The 21246-nt window shown below is 42.8% G+C and overlaps 2 protein-coding genes and 1 pseudogene across 2 annotated transcripts; all 3 read right to left on the reverse strand.

The window, feature by feature from the left end:
• Positions 1-181: 181 nt before the first annotated feature.
• On the reverse strand, positions 182-4702 carry LOC142959367 (extracellular calcium-sensing receptor-like; annotated as a pseudogene).
• A 5127-nt stretch (positions 4703-9829) lies between these two features.
• Positions 9830-15202, reverse strand: LOC142959369 (extracellular calcium-sensing receptor-like). Its single transcript, XM_076100622.1, has 8 exons — positions 15054-15202; positions 14364-14658; positions 13979-14268; positions 13380-13675; positions 11791-11996; positions 11426-11647; positions 10823-10946; positions 9830-10734 (listed from the first exon to the last, which is right to left on the reverse strand). Exons 1-8 carry the CDS (start codon positions 15158-15160, stop codon positions 9830-9832), a joined length of 2445 nt encoding a protein of 814 aa, XP_075956737.1. The 5' UTR covers positions 15161-15202.
• A 1221-nt stretch (positions 15203-16423) lies between these two features.
• Positions 16424-21169, reverse strand: LOC142959371 (extracellular calcium-sensing receptor-like). Its single transcript, XM_076100624.1, has 9 exons — positions 21072-21169; positions 20386-20680; positions 20003-20292; positions 19371-19666; positions 19002-19007; positions 18386-18591; positions 18021-18242; positions 17417-17540; positions 16424-17328 (listed from the first exon to the last, which is right to left on the reverse strand). The coding sequence occupies exons 1-9, from the start codon at positions 21098-21100 to the stop codon at positions 16424-16426; spliced, it is 2373 nt and encodes a 790-aa protein (XP_075956739.1). The 5' UTR covers positions 21101-21169.
• Positions 21170-21246: the final 77 nt, after the last annotated feature.

Below are 21246 nucleotides of genomic sequence, written 5' to 3' on the forward strand. Positions count from 1 at the left end.
AACAGATTGATTATCGACAATGCTGATATTTACATTATGCCAGTGAGCATATATGTGAAACTACCAACTGGACATTGGTTTATTTTTAGCCAAGAATACACATGCGAGACAAATTATCCCTGTTTGCCCTCTGTGGCTTATGTATGTTTATTAAAAGTCCTTTCAACTGCCATCTTGGTTTTTACAAAAAGTCAGATTTTTTTTCGAATTGACTTTTGTTCATTAAATGTTTCTTGGTGTTTTTCTCGGGCTTAAACAATATGATGAAACACTTTGGAGCAAATATACACAATATGAGTCCAAAACTGGAGGCCAGAATGGCAAATATCTCCACAGCCACAGTAAATTTACCAGGAGAGCTGACATATGCTGGGATAAAGGTGACCCAGACTGCACAGAATATCAGCATGCTGAAGGTTATAAGCTTGGCTTCATTAAAATTATCAGGTAGTTTCCGGGCTAGGACAGCTAACACAAAGCAAAAGACAGCCAGCAGGCCGATGTACCCGAGCACAGCCCAGAACCCAATAGCTGAGCCTAATGCACACTCCAGGATGATCCTCTCCTTGTATGTGGTTAGGTTTTTCATTGGAAAAGGAGGACTAAGAACCAACCAAAGAGTACATATTACAACTTGAATGAACGTAAAAGACACTACTGTCATTCTTTGCTGTGGAGGACCAAACCATTTCATGACATTACGACCTGGGAGAGTGGCTTTGAATGCCATTAACACTACTATTGTTTTTCCAAGAACACAAGACATACAGAGGACGAAGGTGATCCCAAAAGCTGTGTGGCGCAGCATGCACGACCACTCAGAGGGTGCTCCAATGAAAGTTAATGAGCATAAGAAACAGAGAGTCAGAGAGAAGAGCAGCAGGAAGCTCAGCTCAGAGTTGTTGGCTCTGACAATCGGGGATGTCCTGTGACGATGGAAGACAGCCGCTGTTATAATGGTAAGACAGGCACCACCAACTGAGAATGCTGCCAGGATGATTCCCAGGCCCTCATTGAAGGAAATAAACTCTACAGGCTTGGGGAGACAAGTGTCTCTCTTTGCATTAGGCCAAAATTCCTTGGAACAAGGGAAACATTCAGGGGAATCTGAAAAAACACAAACAAAAAATGTATTTTAGCTGTCGTACTCGATATTTGATGTTGTCCAATAGATATGCAGTCGGAAAAACAATACCTGTAGCATTGCTAATCTCTCCCTCAGGACACAGAATACAATCATAACAGCAGATGGGTTTTCCTTTCTGCAGCACTTTACGGGTTCCTGCAGGACAGCTATCAGAGCACACTGACAAAGGCACCTGGCACATAGACACAAACAAATTCACACATATTCAAGTGTGCTTCGAAACTCAGAAGATTAAAGGATAGGTTCAGATCTGTCTAAAAACAACACTTGCATGTCAATATGTGTATTGTGTACATGTGTTTTGTTAATGCAGCCAATGTGGAAAAAAATCCACAGTTGTGTAAAAGATGCGTTCTAAAGTTCAACTAAAGCCAAAATGAGGCTTCAGCAGTCTGGCTTGGACAAAGCAAGTGGTTATCTTCCAAAGTTAGTCTTTTTGGACAAAGTCCTGTTTTTTGTTACTATTCCTCTGCCGCAACTCAGCAAGGGAACTCTTTAGTTGAAACTATTAAGTGGGATGTGAGACTGAAAATGCTGTAACTTTAGAACAGATCTCTTCAAAGCAGTATGGACTGGAGGAACAGGGACCAAGAACACTTATCACCAAATTTTAAATTGGAATATGTTATAACATTAATTTTGGGCTCCCTACTTGTGTGCCACCCTCCAACCAGGTGAGGTTCCTATTGATATGGAATTCCTGGCCCACCGGCAGTGATGCATCGTAGTGCCCTACTGTCACCCACTCAATGCTACCACTCTCATTTTTTTGCCAGTTAATCAGCTCGTATGTGGCCACAGGATCCCCGTTGGCATCAAATGACACATCATAACCATTTTGGGAAAACTTAACTTTCTTCAACTGAGTGAGAACCTGTGAGGACGAAGTAACGGAAGATGGTGAGGGCAAGAAATAAAACAATGTACTGTATACTAAAATGAGTACTTCATTTAGGAAACAGTAAAACACAGAAAGGCAGAAAGGTAATTTATTAGGTTTGACAATATTCTATTATAATTCATCCGTATGTTTTTCTTTTTTGTTTTGTTTTTGTTTTATCTAACCTGCGAAATGTACCTTGCAAAAACGTGTACTTGCATTGTTTTAATTTGGAAGTAAAACTTTACTTTGCATTATATGTCAAAGCATTGTTTTGCACACGTCTTTTTATCTGGTCCAATTATTTATTTGTACCTACATGTAACCAGCTCAGTCACCAGACAATTAGTCATCTGTATACCATTCAAAAATGTATTTTCCTTTAATTAGATACTGACATTACATTTTTAAATGCATTTCAAATAAATTAATTATCTGAAATCACTGTCGGTAAAATAGCTTAGAACTACATGAATACTTACATATATACCTGTAACTGATACAAGCAAGGAGGCTACGTAAAACTGTTTGTACTTTATGAAGCTTGGTGGCCTGGAGACTGTCAATTTAATGTGTGCTTTTGTTCAGGGCTTCAGTGTTGACTTTGTGAAACTAGTGCAGCCAAATTCATACAAACCACAAAAACAGACATTATTCACAAAGATGCACCTCATGGCCATAACATGTCTTTGTTCAATATGAATACATTTCTCTATTAATCTACAGTTAAAGCAACTGTTAACATTTTAACACACAAAGTTTGATTAGACTATGAAAAAACTTCCGGAACACACACAAGGACCAAAATGTGGTTGTCTGTTATGTTAAAAATCAGCAAAATCAGCCAAACTTTCTCACTTTGTCCCAGCCTGCAGTTGAATTCATCCTCCCAGAACTCAGTAAGCACTGGAGAGGCCGCCACTTTAGAGGGAGAGAGGTCCAGCAGGAAGTCTCTCAGACCTGGGATGACAGATTTCTCAATGCCAAATCCGATTGCTCCAGCACAGAAGCTGAACCTCAGCATGTCTGGGTCAGTTACCCAGGACTCACTGCCTATCCACTGGCGAGGTGGAGAGGGCTTGATTGACAGCTCCTCCAGCAGAATCCTCAAGTCTCCGGAGGTCATAAATGCCACAACAACCACAGCTGTCGACCTGGAGAGAAATTATGGTGCATTGTATAATACCAATATGAAAAAAATAACTTTTAAAATGATTTATCAGGATAATTAACACAAACACATATGAGATACTTTTATCTCATTTTTATTTTTTAGTGTGTTAATGTGCAGTATTGCTCCACTTCTATAACAACATCAGTATTAGGCCTTCATATGAGAGAAATTAATAAAAAAATACATTTCCAATTTAACACGAGGATAAGAAAATGATCTTCCATTTCATATTTTACTGAACTTTGTTGTGGATTTGTGTGCAGAAGGTCAGTATGAGCACAGGGAACAAAAGCACATAATCAGTGAACGTAGAAACCTGCGGATAATGTCAGCTACTCTCTGGATCCTGCTACGTGGGTGGGTCTGATGGAAAGATTCGGAGTATTCCACACAGATCCCCTCTTTGTGTGCTGCGTCCAGGAAAGACGCCATGACATTGTTTCCATAATCCGAATCAGATCGGATGGCACCTATCCAAGTCCAACCAAAGTGTTTTACCAGTTTGGCCAGAGCGTCAGCCTGGAACTGGTCACTCGGGATTGTTCTGAAGAAAGTCGGGTACTGCTGCTTATCGGACAGGCATGCACAAGTGGAAAAGTGGCTCACCTAAAGGAACACAACAGTATAATGTTTTAACAGGAAGGGCAAAAAATAGCACTGGTCAATTTAACACAGTTTGCAGAAATTCAAAATATTTACTTGAGGAATGTTAAAGGGCCTGATGATGCGCGACATGCTGATGGATCGTGTGGACCCAGACTCACCAACAATGGCCATCACCGTACCAGATTGTGAGCAATTGTCACCTGTGTAAAACATTGGGTCCAGGCCGCTTGATAGCTGAAATGCCACATGCACTGCCACAAGCACAGAGGTGCACGAGTCGTAGATCTGATAACCGAGTTTGATGCCCGGCAGCAGCTCCGTGCTGTTGTTAATCTCCTCGATGGCAAATATCATTGTGCGTGAAAAGCGCAAATGACGGGGGTCAATGCTGTACACGGAAAAAAACACACACACACACACACACACTGTTTAAATATGGCCTACATATGGGGATAATACACAATTTTACCAAAAACACATAATTCGGGAGAACTGAACGCCAACAAGCACAACACGGAATAAGATATCAGTCCCAAATGCACAATAATCTTAATGCACGGATTAACGATAGTTAGCTATTTTAAACTCTAATTTTACTTTTCATAATGTTTTCAGTTAACAAATACAAAAAATCTACTCCAATCCTCTACTATTTTGTGAATATAATACATAGTTTTTTTTATGGCAATGCATTACAATTAAAATGAAAGTAAAAACATTTCCATCCCCACAGAGTAACATCCTCTTAGCCCCCACTTCTCCCTCTTACTAACCTCCCTGAGCATGTTATTCGATCAGGCATGGTGGTGTAGTTATGCTTCACTGTGTGCGCATAGTGGTGTATGGGCAAAACACCACCAATAACGTAGTCACCATCCATTGAGAATGCAGGCAGACGAGTGGTACCCCAGAGCTTGCATTTAACCGATGAAGCCTCAGTGCTGAGCCCAACACCAGTCCTCTCCTCTGTAAGCCGAGCCCTTTGTTTCACACCATCCCCAGAACCATTCAAGGCAACAGCTGAGTTCAGCTCACACAAACCCAGCGACAGGATCAGACCAATAAAGAGAGCTGACATCTCCATCCCTCAACTGTCCTCATGTGGGCATACTGTGTTTTCACAGGTTAATATAGATTTTCAGATTGAAGCTTTCCTCCGACAGTACGTCAGCTTACTGTACGTCAGAGAGAGGATGCTCTTACCCAGTGGTCTTTGATTAACTATTGTCCAAGTTTTTTTTGTGAAATGTGAGTACAATATACTCTGCTCTAAATGCTATATTTATTTTCTCTTCTTTGAAAGTTACCATTGTAAACACTAAATATCTTCTTAATTATCTCTATACCCTTACACCTTTTTGCTGTGTTTTAGCTCATATTACAGTTAAGCCTAACAAATGGGTTGTTTGTGTGGTTAAATCACATATTAAATAATGCCAACACATAAATATTAATAAAGTAGCACTAAGTTTATAAAAGAGAAAGAAACACACATTTATATAAATCATTTTTTACTTTATTTATTAACTTTCTTCTATATTTTCAGAACTTGATAAAATAATATTTGTGAAATAAGAAAAAAAAAGGATTTTAAAAGGATTTTCACAAAACAACATTACAAATAATAAAACATTTAATGTACAACAACTTAAAATGTAAATATTTAAACAAGATGAAAACTGAATGTTTTATCATTAACTTTATACTGAATGTTACTGTTGAAGCATAATCTTGAAGGAGCGTGGAAACAAACAACGAGGCGAGTATTCCCTTTGGCTGCACCATGTGGCCGTTTATTTCCATCCATACACACATGACACACATTCACTTCCTGCCACCCTTTAACCCCCCCTGTCACCAGGGTTACGCCCCTTTCCTTAAAGGGCCCCCGTGAATTCGATCTTTCCTGTCCCCTACATGCGCCCCCCCAGAATTCACCAACTCCAGAGGTTAGTCCCAAAACTATTAATGTCTCGGAGCCCGAATCAACCGACCAGCCCGACTCCGTGTCTCTGGGGCGGGAGGCAGGACCACCGTTGCAGGAACCCTCCGGGTCCTGTCGTGTTGTGGTGGGAGGGCCCGAGGCCGCCCACGCCGTGGGGGTTCAGCCAACCTTACCGGTTGGTCCAGGTCCAGTTTTGCTGGTTTAAGGCGGTCTACCGACACGTATTCCAGCCTACCGCCCATGTCGACCTTGCAGGTTTTGTCTCCGGTCTCCAGCACCCGAAATGGCCCGACGTAGGGGAGTTGAAAGGGTCCACGGTGGCCGTCCTGGCAAACGAAAACATACTCCGCTGACCTGAGGCTGGACGGAACGTATGACTGTGGAAGGCCGTGCTGCGACGTGGGCACCGGTTTGAACAGCCTGGCTTTTTCCAGGAGCGTTTCCCGCTGCTGGGTTGCAGACCAAGGGTCTGTGACTTTGGGGATAAACTCCCCCGGGACCCGCAGTGGCTGTCCATAAACCAGCTCAGCCGATGAAGCCTGCAGATCCTCCTTGGGGGCTGTCCTAAGCCCCAACATGACCCAGGGAAGTCTGTCCACCCAATTGCTGTCTTTTAGGCTGGCCCGGAGAGCAGGTTTCATCGACCGGTGGAACCGCTCGCATAACCATTAGCCTGTGGGTGGTAGGCAGTAGTGCGATGGAGCTTCACCCCTAGGCTTCCTGCAACTGCATCCCACAGCTCTGATGTAAACTGCGGGCCTCGGTCCGAGGAAATGTCAGCATTATTCAGGCTTGGGCGACCCAAGCCTGAATAAACGCCCGAGCCACCTCATCCGCTGTTGTTGATGACAACGGAACAGCTTCTGGCCAACGAGTGGTTCGGTCTACCATTGTGAGGAGATGTGTGAAACCACGGGATGGGGGCAAAGGTCCTACCAAGTCCTCATTCACGTGATCGAACCTCCTTTCTGGAACCAAGAACTGTGCTAAAGGGGTCTTTATGTGACGGTGCACCTTGGAGCGCTGGCACACCACACAAGTCCCGGCCCACCTCCGTATATCCTTTTTCAGCCCGTGCCAGACAAACTTTGCTGCCACCAACTTCTGAGACGCCCTCTTGCCAGGGTGTGATAGCCCATGAATAGCATTGAAAACCTGTTGTCTCCATTCGTCGGGAACAACCGGCCGTGGCCGGCCTGTGGAGACGTCACACAGGAGCGTAGCGCCAGTTTTGGCAAACGGGACCTCCTCCAACCGCAGTCCCGTAAGTTCAGTCCTCAACTCCTGGATGCCCGGGTCTGAAACCTGATCCCCAGCCATCTTGTTATAGTCCAATCCTAACTGGACAGCCCCGGTGACGGCCCTGGAGAGACAGTCTGCGACCAGGTTTTCCTTGCCCGTTACATGCTGTAGATCCGTGGTAAACTCTGATATAAAGGTGAGCTGGTGCTGCTGGCGTGCGGACCATGGTTCGGCGCCCTTACTCATGGCAAACGTCAGTGGCTTGTGATCCACAAACGCCGTGAACGGCCGAGCCTCGAGCAGGAACCGAAAATGCCGAATGGCCAGAAAGAGGCCGAGGAGCTCCCGATCGAAAGTGCTGTACTTCCGCTCATTAGGCCGCAACTATCGACTGAAGAAAGCAAGGCGGTTGCCACGCCCCTCTCACCCACTGCTCGTGCACCGCGCCCATCGCATTGTCCGAAGCGTCTGTGCTGATGGCAATCGGAGCCTTATGTGACAGGTGTGCCAGCATTGTCGCGTTTGCCAGAGCTGTTTTAGCGCCAACAAAGGCAAGTTCCCTCTCTTCGGTCCAGTCCACAGCCTGTTTGATGGCGTTGGCCTTCAGGGCTTCGTACAGGGGCCGCATCACTTGCGCTCCTCGAGGGATAAAGCAATGGTAAAAGTTCACCATGCCTAAAAACTCCTGCAGGGCCCTCACTGTGAGTGGGCGTGTAAAGTTAGCCACTGCCTCCACCTTTGATGGAAGGGGAACCGCCGCATCCTTTGTGATGCGGTGTCCCAGAAAGTCAATGGTGGTCAACCGAAACTGGCACTTAGCCAGTTGATGATCAACCCGTGCTGGCTGAGTCACTCAAACAGAGTCCGGAGGTGAGACATATGCTCCGCCCTTGACAAACTGGCCACCAGGATGTCATCCAGGTAGACGAACAGGAACGGCAGGTCCCTCAGCACCGTGTCCATTAGACGCTGGAACGTCTGCGCTGCATTTTTTAGGCCAAACGGCATCCTCAAGAACTCAAACAGGCCGAATGGAGTGATCAGCGCAGTCTTGGGAATGTCCAGCGGGTGAACGGGCACTTGATGGTAACCTCGTACCAGGTCCACTTTTGAAAACACCATGCTATCCGACAAGTGGGCAGAAAAGTCTTGAATATGTGGAACCGGATAGCGGTCCAGGATCGTTGCATCGTTGAGCCGGCGATAATCTCCACATGGGCGCCACCCGCCCCCAGGCTCCGGGGCCATGTGCAGGGGTGAAGCCCACGGACTGTAGGAGCGGCGAATGATGCCCAGGCGCTCCATGTTTTCAAACTCTGTCTTGGCGATGGTGAGCTTTGCCGGATCTAGGCGCCGGGCCCGGGCATGTACCGGTAGGCCGGTGGTTGAGATGTAATGCTCCACCCCATGCTTGACCGTGGAGGACGAGAAGGTGGGCTGCGAGAGGTCTGGGAACTCGGCCAGCAGACGCAGAAACTCATCAGCCGCTGCAAGCATGCTAGTCAACCTGGTAGAGCCCGCTCCACTTAGTGTACATGGGTAAGAACAAAAAGTCACAGTGTTTATCAGGCGGCGGCCCTTGACGTCCACCAATAGTCCATAAGTACATAGGAAATCCACGCCAAGCAGGGGAATGGCAATTTTGGCAATAACAAAGTCCCAGCTGAAACGCTGCCCCATAAAACACAGCTCCAGGCACCGTGTCCCAAAAGTGCGTATGGGGGTACCGTTCGCGGCTTCCAGGGGGGGGCCCTGCCTGTTTGTCAGCATGTCCACCCGCGATGCAGGCACAACTCTCCTCTGCGCCCCCGTGTCGCAGAGAAAGTGCCGCCCGGAAACGTCGTCCCGGATGAACAGCAGCCTGCCTTCCCAACCGACGCTCATGGCAGTCACTGAGCGCCGGCCCTGGCGTTCAGAGAAAGCAACCGGCGAGCCCGCTCAGAGTCCGAAAGCCCGAAAATGTTCAACAGCCGGCCTTTCAAGGAATCATACTTGTCCCTCTCTGGAGGATTTTCAAGGATGCTTACCACTCTGCCTGCTGTCGAACTGCCGAGAGCTGCCACGACATAATAATATTTTGTCGTGTCCGCTGTAATGTCTCTGAGGGCGAACTGTGCCTCAGTTTGAGCAAACCACAACGCTGCTTGCGTCTCCCAAAACTCCGGTAGTTTGAGTGAAACTGCGTGCGTCGTCATCTTCTCTTCTGGAAACGTCCAGGAGAGTCAGGGTCACCAATGTAGGAGCGTGGAAACAAACAACGAGGTGAGTATTCCCTTTGGCTGCACCATGTGGCCGTTTATTTCCATCCATACACACATGACACACATTCACTTCCTGCCACCCTTTAACCCCCCCTGTCACCAGGGTTACGCCCCTTTCCTTAAAAGGGCCCCGTGAATTCGGTCTTTCCTGTCCCCTACAATCTAGTCTTTTGTCTTTATTGTATTCTTACCTAAAACACAGGGTGATTGTATACATGCAGTTCTGACATTGATCATAGATTGGAGTAGTAATGTATGAAGTGCACATAGGTAAGCTGCAGGTTATGAGAATCAGGTGTGTAGAACAGTTCTTTGACGTGTTGGAGTGAGAGCTTAACTGGAATGTTTAGATTCTGAATTTGATGAATTGAAACAGATTGATTATCGACAATGCTGATATTTACATTATGCTTGTGAGAATATATGTGAAACTGTACCAACTGGACATTGGTTTATTGTTAGCCAAGAGCACACATGCGAGACAAATTATCCCTGTTTGCCCGCTGTGGCTTATGTATGTTTATTAAAAGTCCCTTCAACTGCCATCTTAGTTTTTTCAAAAAGTCAGATTTTTTTAGAATTGACTTTTGTTCATTAAATGTTTCTTGGTGTTTTTCTCGGGCTTAAACAATATGATGAAACACTTTGGAGCAAATATACACAATATGAGTCCAAAACTGGAGGCCAGAATGGCAAATATCTCCACAGCCACAGTAAATTTACCAGGAGAGCTGACATATGCTGGGATAAAGGTGACCCAGACTGCACAGAATATCAGCATGCTGAAGGTTATAAGCTTGGCTTCATTAAAATTATCAGGTAGTTTCCGGGCAAGGACAGCTAACACAAAGCAAAAGACAGCCAGCAGGCCGATGTACCCGAGCACAGCCCAGAACCCAATAGCTGAGCCTAATGCACACTCCAGGATGATCCTCTCCTTGTATGTGGTTAGGTTTTTCACTGGAAAAGGAGGACTAAGAACCAACCAAAGAGTACATATTACAACTTGAATGAACGTGAAAGACACTACAGTCATTCTTTGCTGTGGAGGACCAAACCATTTCATGACATTACGACCTGGGAGAGTGGCTGTGAATGCCATTAACACTACTATTGTTTTTCCAAGAACACAAGACATACAGAGGACGAAGGTGATCCCAAAAGCTGTGTGGCGCAGCATGCACGACCACTCAGAGGGTGCTCCAATGAAAGTTAATGAGCATAAGAAACAGAGAGTCAGAGAGAAGAGCAGCAGGAAGCTCAGCTCAGAGTTGTTGGCTCTGACAATCGGGGATGTCCTGTGACGATGGAACACAGCCGCTGTTATAATGGTAAGACAGGCACCACCAACTGAGAATGCTGCCAGGATGATTCCCAGGGCCTCATTGAAGGAAAGAAACTCTACAGGCTTGCGGAGACAAGTGTCTCTCTTTGCATTAGGCCAAAATTCCTTGGAACAAGGGAAACAATCAGGGGAATCTGAAAAAATACAAACAAAAAATGGCTTTTAGCTGTCGTACTCGATATTTGATGTTGTCCAATAGATATGCAGTAGGAAAAACAATACCTGTAGCATTGCTAATCTCTCCCTCAGGACACAGAATACAATCATAACAGCAGATGGGTTTTCCTTTCTGCAGCACTTTACGGGTTCCTGCAGGACAGCTATCAGAGCACACTGACAAAGGCACCTGGCACATAGACACAAACAAATTCACACATATTCAAGTGTGCTTCGAAGCGCCGATGATTAAAGGATAGGTTCAGATCTGTCTAAAAACAACACTTGCATGTCAATATGTGTATTGTGTACATGTGTTTTGTCAATACAACTGCTGGTGGAAAAAATCCACAGTTGTGTAAAAATGCGTTCTAAAGTTCAACTAAAGCCAAAATGAGGCTTCAGCAGTCTGGCTTGGACAAAGCAAGCGGTTATGTTCCAAAGTTAGTGTTTTTGGACAAAGTCCTGTTTTTTGTTACTATTCCTCTGCCGCAACTCAGCAAGGGAACTCTTTAGTTGAAACTATGAAGTGGGATGTGAGACTGAAAATGCTGTAACTTTAGAACAGATCTCTTCAAAGCAGTATGGACTGGAGGAACAGGGACCAAGAACACTTATCACCAAATTGTAAATTGGAATATGTTATAACATTCATTTTGGGCTCCCTACTTGTGTGCCACCCTCCATCCAGGTGAGGTTCCTATTAATATGGAATTCCTGGCCCACCGGCCGTGATGCATCGTAGTGCCCTACTGTCACCAACTCAATGCTACCACTCTCACTCTTTTGCCAGTTAATCAGCTCGTATGTGGCCACAGGATCCCCGTTGGCATCAAATGACACATCATAACCATTTTGGGAAAACTTAACTTTCTTCAACTGAGTGAGAACCTGTGAGGACGAAGTAACGGAAGACGGTGAGGGCAAGAAATAAAACAATGTACTGTGTACTAAAATGAGTACTTCATTTAGGAAACTGTACAGTATAGCAAAACAATGACATTGGGGTTGTTCACTTAATTGTTTTGACTGACCTGTTTGGACTTTATGCTGGTGAATTTGTCACATTGAGTTATAGAGTGTGTTTCCTGACACATTGCATTATGAATGGCATGTGCTATTGCATAAACAGCCTTGTACACCATGTTAGTGATTCGGAGCTGAGATGTGTCAGTGTAGGGGCTCTGGATCGTCTCTATGTCTTCAGTTCCATCGCACGCATTTTTTTTTGTGGCTGATCCTAAAAACACAGAAAGACAGGAAGATTTTTTTTAGCCTTGACAATTCTTTCTTATGTATAATGTTCTTTTTTAGTTTCATTTAACCTGCTAAACGTGTGTTGTAGAAACTCGTATATCTATATTCTTCTAATTCCTTTATAAAACATGCTTATTTTCCATTACATTTAAAAGCACTTTTTTGTACAGCACATTTTTGCTGATTTTATTTTATTTATTTTTTATAGTTGCTGCTTCACTTTGTATCTGGCTCTGTTTTTTTTTTTACCTTGTATATATCAGCTCATGTTGTAAGGCAAAAAAAAAAAGTTGTTCCTTCATTTGGATACTGACTTGACCTGTTTAAATGTCTTTCAAACGAATAAATGATTTGTAATCCACGTCAATACAACAGTATATTTAGACCAACATACATATTTACATATATACTGTAACTAATACATACTAGAAAGTACAATTTTTTTGTACTTTTTTTTAGCTTGGTGGCTTAAAGATTGTCTAGTTTGTCTATATCAGCGGTCTTCAACAGGGGGTCCGCGACCCCTAGGGGGTCCGCGGACGTACTGCAGGGGGTCCGCGAAACTTTTGGTTGATTAGACAATTTTTTTTAGTTTTTTTTTTCCAAACATCCATCTTTCTATCATTTTAATAGTTCAGTATTGTATGCAAGATAACAGGTATGTTTATGCATAGCAGTGGCACTAATAGGCCATCACTTATTTCCGTTTCCACATTTATGTTGAAAAAAACGTCAATTTGAATAGCTTGTATGCATGATTATTATGCAATTGACAGACAATGTTGATATTGGCATTGGTATCAGTTGACAAGGTATGTTTATAAATGGCAGTGGCACGGCCACCCTACTCACTGTACCTTGCACATGTTTAAAATAAAAACATGGATATATGAACCTGTGTATAATTTGAATAGCTTAGTATTGAATGCACAATAAAGAGGTATGTTTATACATGGCACTAGGCCCAGTTTAATATAAAACACAATTTTATACAATATATATAGTCGGGGGTCCCTGCTCCATCTCTCTTTCAGTTTGGGGAACTTGGCCTGAAAAACGTTGAAGACCCCTGGTCTATATAGTTTGTGCTTGTGTTCAGGACTTTATTGTTGACATCTCATTTAAGCCAGCAGAGTGCTTTAACTTGACCTGAAAGATCCTCATATCAAGTTAGATTATTAACAGAGATGCACCTTATTTTTACTCCATGTCTTTGTTCAATAACAATAGATTTCACTTTAAATCACTCTGGGGTTGGGTTGTTAAAGCAGCTGCTGCTCCACTCAGACAGAATAAAAAGACACAACACAGACAAAGACCCATCTGTGAGTGTCAGTTATGTTAAAGATCAGCCAAACTTTCTCACTTTGTCCCAGCCTGCAGTTGAATTCATCCTCCCAGAACTCAGTTAGCACTGGAGAGGCCGCCACTTTAGAGGGAGAGAGGTCCAGCAGGAAGTCTCTCAGACCAGGGATGACAGATTTCTCAATGCCAAATCCGATTGCTCCAGCACAGAAGCTGAACCTCAGCATGTCTGGGTCTGTTACCCAGGACTCAGTGCCTATCCACTGGCGAGGTGGAGAGGGCTTGAGTGACAGCTCCTCCAGCAGAATCCTCATGTCTCCAGGAGATGTAAATGCCACAACAACCACAGCTGTCGACCTGGAGAGAAATTACAGGGGATTGTATTATACCAATATAAACAAAATATATTACAAAATATCTGTACATATGTATGGAGATAGTTAAAACTGTTTTTGGTCCCACTGAGTATTTTCATAATAAAGAGCATTAACAAATATGAGATAAACACACGTGACAGAAAAAAAGATACATTTCCAATGTGCATCTAAGATGAGAAAATTCTCTTCTATCTTATATTTACAGAACATTGTTGTGGATTTGTGTGCAGAAGGTCAGTATGAGCACAGGGAACAAAAGCACATAATCAGTGAACGTAGAAACCTGCGGATAATGTCAGCTACTCTCTGGATCCTGCTACGTGGGTGGGTCCGATAGAAAGATTCGGAGTATTCCACACAGATCCCCTCTTTGTGTGCTGCGTCCAGAAAAGACGCCATGCCATTGTTTCCATAATCCGAATCAGATCGGATGGCACCTATCCAAGTCCAACCAAAGTGTTTTACCAGTTTGGCCAGAGCGTCAGCCTGGAACTGGTCACTCGGGATTGTTCTGAAGAAAGTTGGGTACTGCTGCTTATCGGACAGGCATGCACAAGTGGCAAAGTAACTCACCTAAAGGAACACAACAGTATAATGTTTTAACAGGAAGGGCAAAAAATAGCACTGGTCTGTTTAACACATAGTTTGCAAAACTTCAAAATATTTACTTGAGGAACGTTAAAGGGCCCGATGATGCGCGACATGCTGATGGATCGTGTGGACCCAGACTCACCAACAATGGCCATCACCATACCAGATTGTGAGCAATTATCACCGGTGTAAAACACTGGGTCCAGGCCGCTTGATAGCTGAAATGTCACATGCACCGCTAACGGCACAGAGGCGCACGAGTCGTAAATCTGATAACCGAGTTTGATGCCCGGCAGCAGCTCCGTGCTGTTGTTAATCTCCTCGATGGCGAAGATCATTGTGCGTGAAAAGCGCAATTGACGGGAGTTAATGCTGTACACGGACAAACACACACACACACACACACACACACAATTCAGTAACTGTTTAAATATGGCCTACATATGGGGACAATACACAATTTTACCAAAAACACATAATATGGGAGAACTGAACACCAACACGGAATAAGATATCAGTCCCAAATGCACAATAATCTTAATGCACGGATTAACGATAGTTAGCTATTTTAAACTCTAATTTTACTTTTCATAATGTTTTCAGTTAACAAATACAAAAAATCTACTCCAATCCTCTCCAATCCTCTCCAATAATACATAGTTTTTTTATAGCCAAATACTAATGCATTACAATTAAAATAAAAGTAAAAACATTTCCATCCCCACAGAGTAACATCCTCTTAGCCCCCACTTCTCCCTCTTACTAACCTCCCTGAGCATGTTATTAGATCAGGCATGGTGGTGTAGTTATGCTTCACTGTATGCGCATAGTGGTGTATGGGCAAAACACCACCAATAACGTAGTCACCATCCATTGAGAATGCAGGCAGACGAGTGGTACCCCGGAGCTTGCATTTAACCGATGAAGCCTCAGTGCTGAGCCCAACACCAGTCCTCTCCTCTGTAAGCCGAGCCCTTTGTTTCACACCATCCCCAGAACCATTCAAGGCAACAGCTGAGTTCAGCTCACACAAACCCAGAGACAGGATCAGACCAATAAAGAGAGCTGACATCTCCATCCCTCAACTGTCCTCATGTGGGCATACTGTGTTTTCACAGGTTAATATAGATTTTCAGATTGAAGCTTCCATCCGACAGTACGTCAGTTTACTGTACGTCAGAGAGAGGATGCTCTTACCCAGTGGTCTTTGATTAACTATTGTCCAAGTTTATTTGTGAAATGTGTGCAAAATATGCTCTGCTCTAAGTGCTATATTTATTTTCTCTTCTGTTAAAGTTACCATTGTAAACACTAAATATCTTCTTTATTATCTCGATACCCTTACACCTTTTTGCTGTGTTTTAGCTCATATTACAGTTCAGCCTAACAAATGGGTTGTTTGTGTGGTTAAATCACATATTAAACAATGCCAACACATACATATTAATAAAGTAGCACTGAGTTTATAAAAGGGAAAGAAACACACATTTATATTATTAGTTGCTTACTTTATTTATTCACTTTCTTCTAAATTTTCAGAACTTGATAAAATATTTGTGAAATAAGAAAAAAATACATTTTAAAAGGATTTTAAATTTTCACAAAACACATTACAATTAATAAAACATTTAATGTACAAAAACTTAAAATATAAATATTTAAACAAGGTGAAACTGAATGTTTTAACATGAACTTCATACTGAACGTTGCTGTTGAAGCTATAATCTAGTGTTGTGTTTTTTTTGTATCCTTACCTAAAACACAGGGTGATTGTATACATGCAGTTCTGACAATGATCACAGATTGGAGTATTAATGTATGAAGTGCACATAGGTAAGCTGCAGGTGATGAGAATCAGGTGTGTGGAACAGTTCTTTGACGTGTTGCAGTGAGAGCTTAACTGGAATGTTTAGATTCTGAATTTGATGAATTGAAACAGATTGATTATCGACAATGCTGATATTTACATTATGCCAGTGAGCATATATGTGAAACTGTACCAACTGGACATTGGTTTATTTTTAGCAAAGAATACACATGCGAGACAAATTATCCCTCTTTGCCCTCTGTGGCTTATGTATGTTTATTAAAAGTCCTTTCAACTGCCATCTTAGTTTTTACAAAAAGTCAGATTTTTTTAGAATTGGCTTTTGTTCATTAAATGTTTCTTGGTGTTTTTCTCGGGCTTAAACAATATGATGAAACACTTTGGAGCAAATATACACAATATGAGTCCAAAACTGGAGGCCAGAATGGCAAATATCTCCACAGCCACAGTAAATTTACCAGGAGAGCTGACATATGCTGGGATAAAGGTGACCCAGACTGCACAGAATATCAGCATGCTGAAGGTTATAAGCTTGGCTTCATTAAAATTATCAGGTAGTTTCCGGGCTAGGACAGCTAACACAAAGCAAAAGACAGCCAGCAGGCCGATGTACCCGAGCACAGCCCAGAACCCAATAGCTGAGCCTAATGCACACTCCAGGATGATCCTCTCCTTGTATGTGGTTAGGTTTTTCATTGGAAAAGGAGGACTAAGAACCAACCAAAGAGTACATATTACAACTTGAATGAACGTGAAAGACACTACAGTCATTCTTTGCTGTGGAAGACCAAACCATTTCATGACATTACGACCTGGGAGAGTGGCTTTGAATGCCATTAACACTACTATTGTTTTTCCAAGAACACAAGACATACAGAGGACGAAGGTGATCCCAAAAGCTGTGTGGCGCAGCATGCACGACCACTCAGAGGGTGCTCCAATGAAAGTTAATGAGCATAAGAAACAGAGAGTCAGAGAGAAGAGCAGCAGGAAGCTCAGCTCAGAGTTGTTGGCTCTGACAATCGGGGATGTCCTGTGACGATGGAACACAGCCGCTGTTATAATGGTAAGACAGGCACCACCAACTGAGAATGCTGCCAGGATGATTCCCAGGCCCTCATTGAAGGAAATAAACTCTACAGGCTTGGGGAGACAAGTGTCTCTCTTTGCATTAGGCCAAAATTCCTTGGAACAAGGGAAACATTCAGGGGAATCTGAAAAAACACAAACAAAAAATGTCTTTTAGCTGTCGTACTCGATATTTGATGTTGTCCAATAGATATGCAGAAGGAAAAACAATACCTGTAGCATTGCTAATCTCTCCCTCAGGACACAGAATACAATCATAACAGCAGATGGGTTTTCCTTTCTGCAGCACTTTACGGGTTCCTGCAGGACAGCTATCAGAGCACACTGACAAAGGCACCTGGCACATAAACACAAACAAATTCACACATATTCAAGTGTGCTTCGAAACTCAGAAGATTAAAGGATAGGTTCAGATCTGTCTAAAAACAACACTTGCATGTCAATATGTGTATTGTGTACATGTGTTTTGTCAATGCAGCCAATGTGGAAAAAAATCCACAGTTGTGTAAAAGATGCGTTCTAAAGTTCAACTAAAGCCAAAATGAGGCTTCAGCAGTCTGGCTTGGACAAAGCAAGTGGTTATCTTCCAAAGTTAGTGTTTTTGGACAAAGTCCTGTTTTTTGTTACTATTCCTCTGCCGCAACTTAGCAAGGGAACTCTTTAGTTGAAACTATTAAGTGGGATGTGAGACTGAAAATGCTGTAACTTTAGAACAGATCTCTTCAAAGCAGTATGGACTGGAGGAACAGGGACCAAGAACACTTATCACCAAATTTTAAATTGGAATATGTTATAACATTAATTTTGGGCTCCCTACTTGTGTGCCACCCTCCAACCAGGTGAGGTTCCTATTGATATGGAATTCCTGGCCCACCGGCAGTGATGCATCGTAGTGCCCTACTGTCACCCACTCAATGCTACCGCTCTCATTTTTTTGCCAGTTAATCAGCTCGTATGTGGCCACAGGATCCCCGTTGGCATCAAATGACACATCATAACCATTTTGGGAAAACTTAACTTTCTTCAACTGAGTGAGAACCTGTGAGGACGAAGTAACGGAAGACGGTGAGGGCGAGAAATAAAACAATGTACTGTGTACTAAAATGAATATTTCATTTAGGAAACAGTTCAGTATAGCAAAAAAAGAACATTGGGGTTGTTCACTTAATTGTTTTGACTGACCTGTTCGGGCTCTATGCTGGTGAATTTGTCACATTGAGTTATAGAGTGTGTTTCCTGACACATTGCATTATGAATGGCATGTGCTATTGCATAAACAGCCTTGTACACCATGTTAGTGATTCGGAGCTGAGATGTGTCAGTGTAGGGGCTCTGGATCGTCTCTATGTCTTCAGTTCCATCACACGCATTTTTTTTTGTGTCTGATCCTAAAAACACACAAAGACAGAAAGGTAATTTATTAGGTTTGACAACATTCTATTATAATTCATCCGTATGTTTTTCTTTTTTGTTTTGTTTTTGTTTTATCTAACCTGCGAAATGTACCTTGCAAAAACGTGTACTTGCATTGTTTTAATTTGGAAGTAAAACTTTACTTTGCATTATATGTCAAAGCATTGTTTTGCACACGTCTTTTTATCTGGTCCAATTATTTATTTGTACCTACATGTAACCAGCTCAGTCACCAGACAATTAGTCATCTGTATACCATTCAAAAATGTATTTTCCTTTAATTAGATACTGACATTACATTTTTAAATGCATTTCAAATAAATTAATTATCTGAAATCACTGTCGGTAAAATAGCTTAGAACTACATGAATACGTACATATATACCTGTAACTGATACAAGCAAGGAGGCTACGTAAAACTGTTTGTACTTTATGAAGCTTGGTGGCCTGGAGACTGTCAATTTAATGTGTGCTTTTGTTCAGGGCTTCAGTGTTGACTTTGTGAAACTAGTGCATCCAAATTCATACAAACCACAAAAACAGACATTATTCACAAAGATGCACCTTATGGCCATAACATGTCTTTGTTCAATATGAATACATTTCTCTATTAATCTACAGTTAAAGCAACTGTTAACATTTTAACACACAAAGCTTTGATTAGACTATGAAAAAAATACCGGAACACACACAAGGACCAAACTGTGGTTGTCTGTTATGTTAAAAATCAGCAAAATCAGCCAAACTTTCTCACTTTGTCCCAGCCTGCAGTTGAATTCATCCTCCCAGAACTCAGTAAGCACTGGAGAGGCCGCCACTTTAGAGGGAGAGAGGTCCAACAGGAAGTCTCTCAGACCAGGGATGACAGATTTCTCAATGCCAAATCCGATTGCTCCAGCACAGAAGCTGAACCTCAGCATGTCTGGGTCAGTTACCCAGGACTCACTGCCTATCCACTGGCGAGGTGGAGAGGGCTTGATTGACAGCTCCTCCAGCAGAATCCTCAAGTCTCCGGAGGTCATAAATGCCACAACAACCACAGCTGTCGACCTAGAGAGAAATTATGGTGCATTGTATAATACCAATATGAAAAAAATAACTTTTAAAATGATTTATCAGGATAATTAACACAAACACATATGAGATACTTTTATCTCATTTTTATTTTTTAGTGTGTTAATGTGCAGTATTGCTCCACTTCTATAACAACATCAGTATTAGGCCTTCATATGAGAGAAATTAATAAAAAAATACATTTCCAATTTAACACGAGGATAAGAAAATGATCTTCCATTTCATATTTTACTGAACTTTGTTGTGGATTTGTGTGCAGAAGGTCAGTATGAGCACAGGGAACAAAAGCACATAATCAGTGAACGTAGAAACCTGCGGATAATGTCAGCTACTCTCTGGATCCTGCTACGTGGGTGGGTCCGATAGAAAGATTCGGAGTATTCCACACAGATCCCCTCTTTGTGCGCTGCGTCCAGAAAAGACGCCATGCCATTGTTTCCATAATCCGAATCAGATCGGATGGCACCTATCCAAGTCCAACCAAAGTGTTTTACCAGTTTGGCCAGAGCGTCAGCCTGGAACTGGTCACTCGGGATTGTTCTGAAGAAACTCGGGTACTGCTGCTTATCGGACAGGCATGCACAAGTGGAAAAGTGGCTCACCTAAAGGAACACAACAGTATAATGTTTTAACAGGAAGGGCAAAAAATAGCACTGGTCTATTTAACACAGTTTGCAGAAATTCAAAATATTTACTTGAGGAATGTTAAAGGGCCTGATGATGCGCGACATGCTGATGGATCGTGTGGACCCAGACTCACCAACAATGGCCATCACCGTACCAGATTGTGAGCAATTGTCACCTGTGTAAAACACTGGGTCCAGGCCGCTTGATAGCTGAAATGCCACATGCACTGCCACAAGCACAGAGGTGCACGAGTCGTAGATCTGATAACCGAGTTTGATGCCCGGCAGCAGCTCCGTGCTGTTGTTAATCTCCTCGATGGCAAATATCATTGTGCGTGAAAAGCGCAAATGACGGGGGTCAATGCTGTACACGGAAAAACACACACACACACACACACACTGTTTAAATATGGCCTACATATGGGGATAATACACAATTTTACCAAAAACACATAATTCGGGAGAACTGAACGCCAACAAGCACAACACGGAATAAGATATCAGTCCCAAATGCACAATAATCTTAATGCACGGATTAACGATAGTTAGCTATTTTAAACTCTAATTTTACTTTTCATAATGTTTTCAGTTAACAAATACAAAAAATCTACTCCAATCCTCTACTATTTTGTGAATATAATACATAGTTTTTTTTATGGCCAAATACTAATGCATTACAATTAAAATGAAAGTAAAAACATTTCCATCCCCACAGAGTAAAATCCTCTTAGCCCCCACTTCTCCCTCTTACTAACCTCCCTGAGCATGTTATTCGATCAGGCATGGTGGTGTAGTTATGCTTCACTGTGTGCGCATAGTGGTGTATGGGCAAAACACCACCAATAACGTAGTCACCATCCATTGAGAATGCAGGCAGACGAGTGGTACCCTGAAGCTTGCATTTAACCGATGAAGCCTCAGTGCTGAGCC

This window comes from Anarhichas minor, unplaced genomic scaffold (genome assembly GCF_050575085.1).
Source record: "Anarhichas minor isolate MPS153535 unplaced genomic scaffold, ASM5057508v1 ptg000026l, whole genome shotgun sequence".
NCBI lineage: Eukaryota > Metazoa > Chordata > Actinopteri > Perciformes > Anarhichadidae > Anarhichas > Anarhichas minor.

Excerpts from the sequence above, each read along its gene's own strand:
- LOC142959369 (XM_076100622.1), bottom strand. The coding sequence starts at position 15,160 with ATGGATGGTGACTACGTTATTGGTGGTGTTTTGCCCATACACCACTAT. Across the intron at positions 14,269-14,363 it reads GGCCCTTTAACGTTCCTCAA|GTGAGTTACTTTGCCACTTG; the intron begins GTAAATATTTTG and ends GTGTTCCTTTAG. Across the intron at positions 10,735-10,822 it reads AGAGATTAGCAATGCTACAG|ATTCCCCTGATTGTTTCCCT; the intron begins GTATTGTTTTTC and ends GTATTTTTTCAG.
- LOC142959371 (XM_076100624.1), bottom strand. The coding sequence starts at position 21,100 with ATGCCTGATCGAATAACATGCTCAGGGAG. Across the intron at positions 20,293-20,385 it reads GGCCCTTTAACATTCCTCAA|GTGAGCCACTTTTCCACTTG; the intron begins GTAAATATTTTG and ends GTGTTCCTTTAG. Across the intron at positions 17,329-17,416 it reads AGAGATTAGCAATGCTACAG|ATTCCCCTGAATGTTTCCCT; the intron begins GTATTGTTTTTC and ends GTGTTTTTTCAG.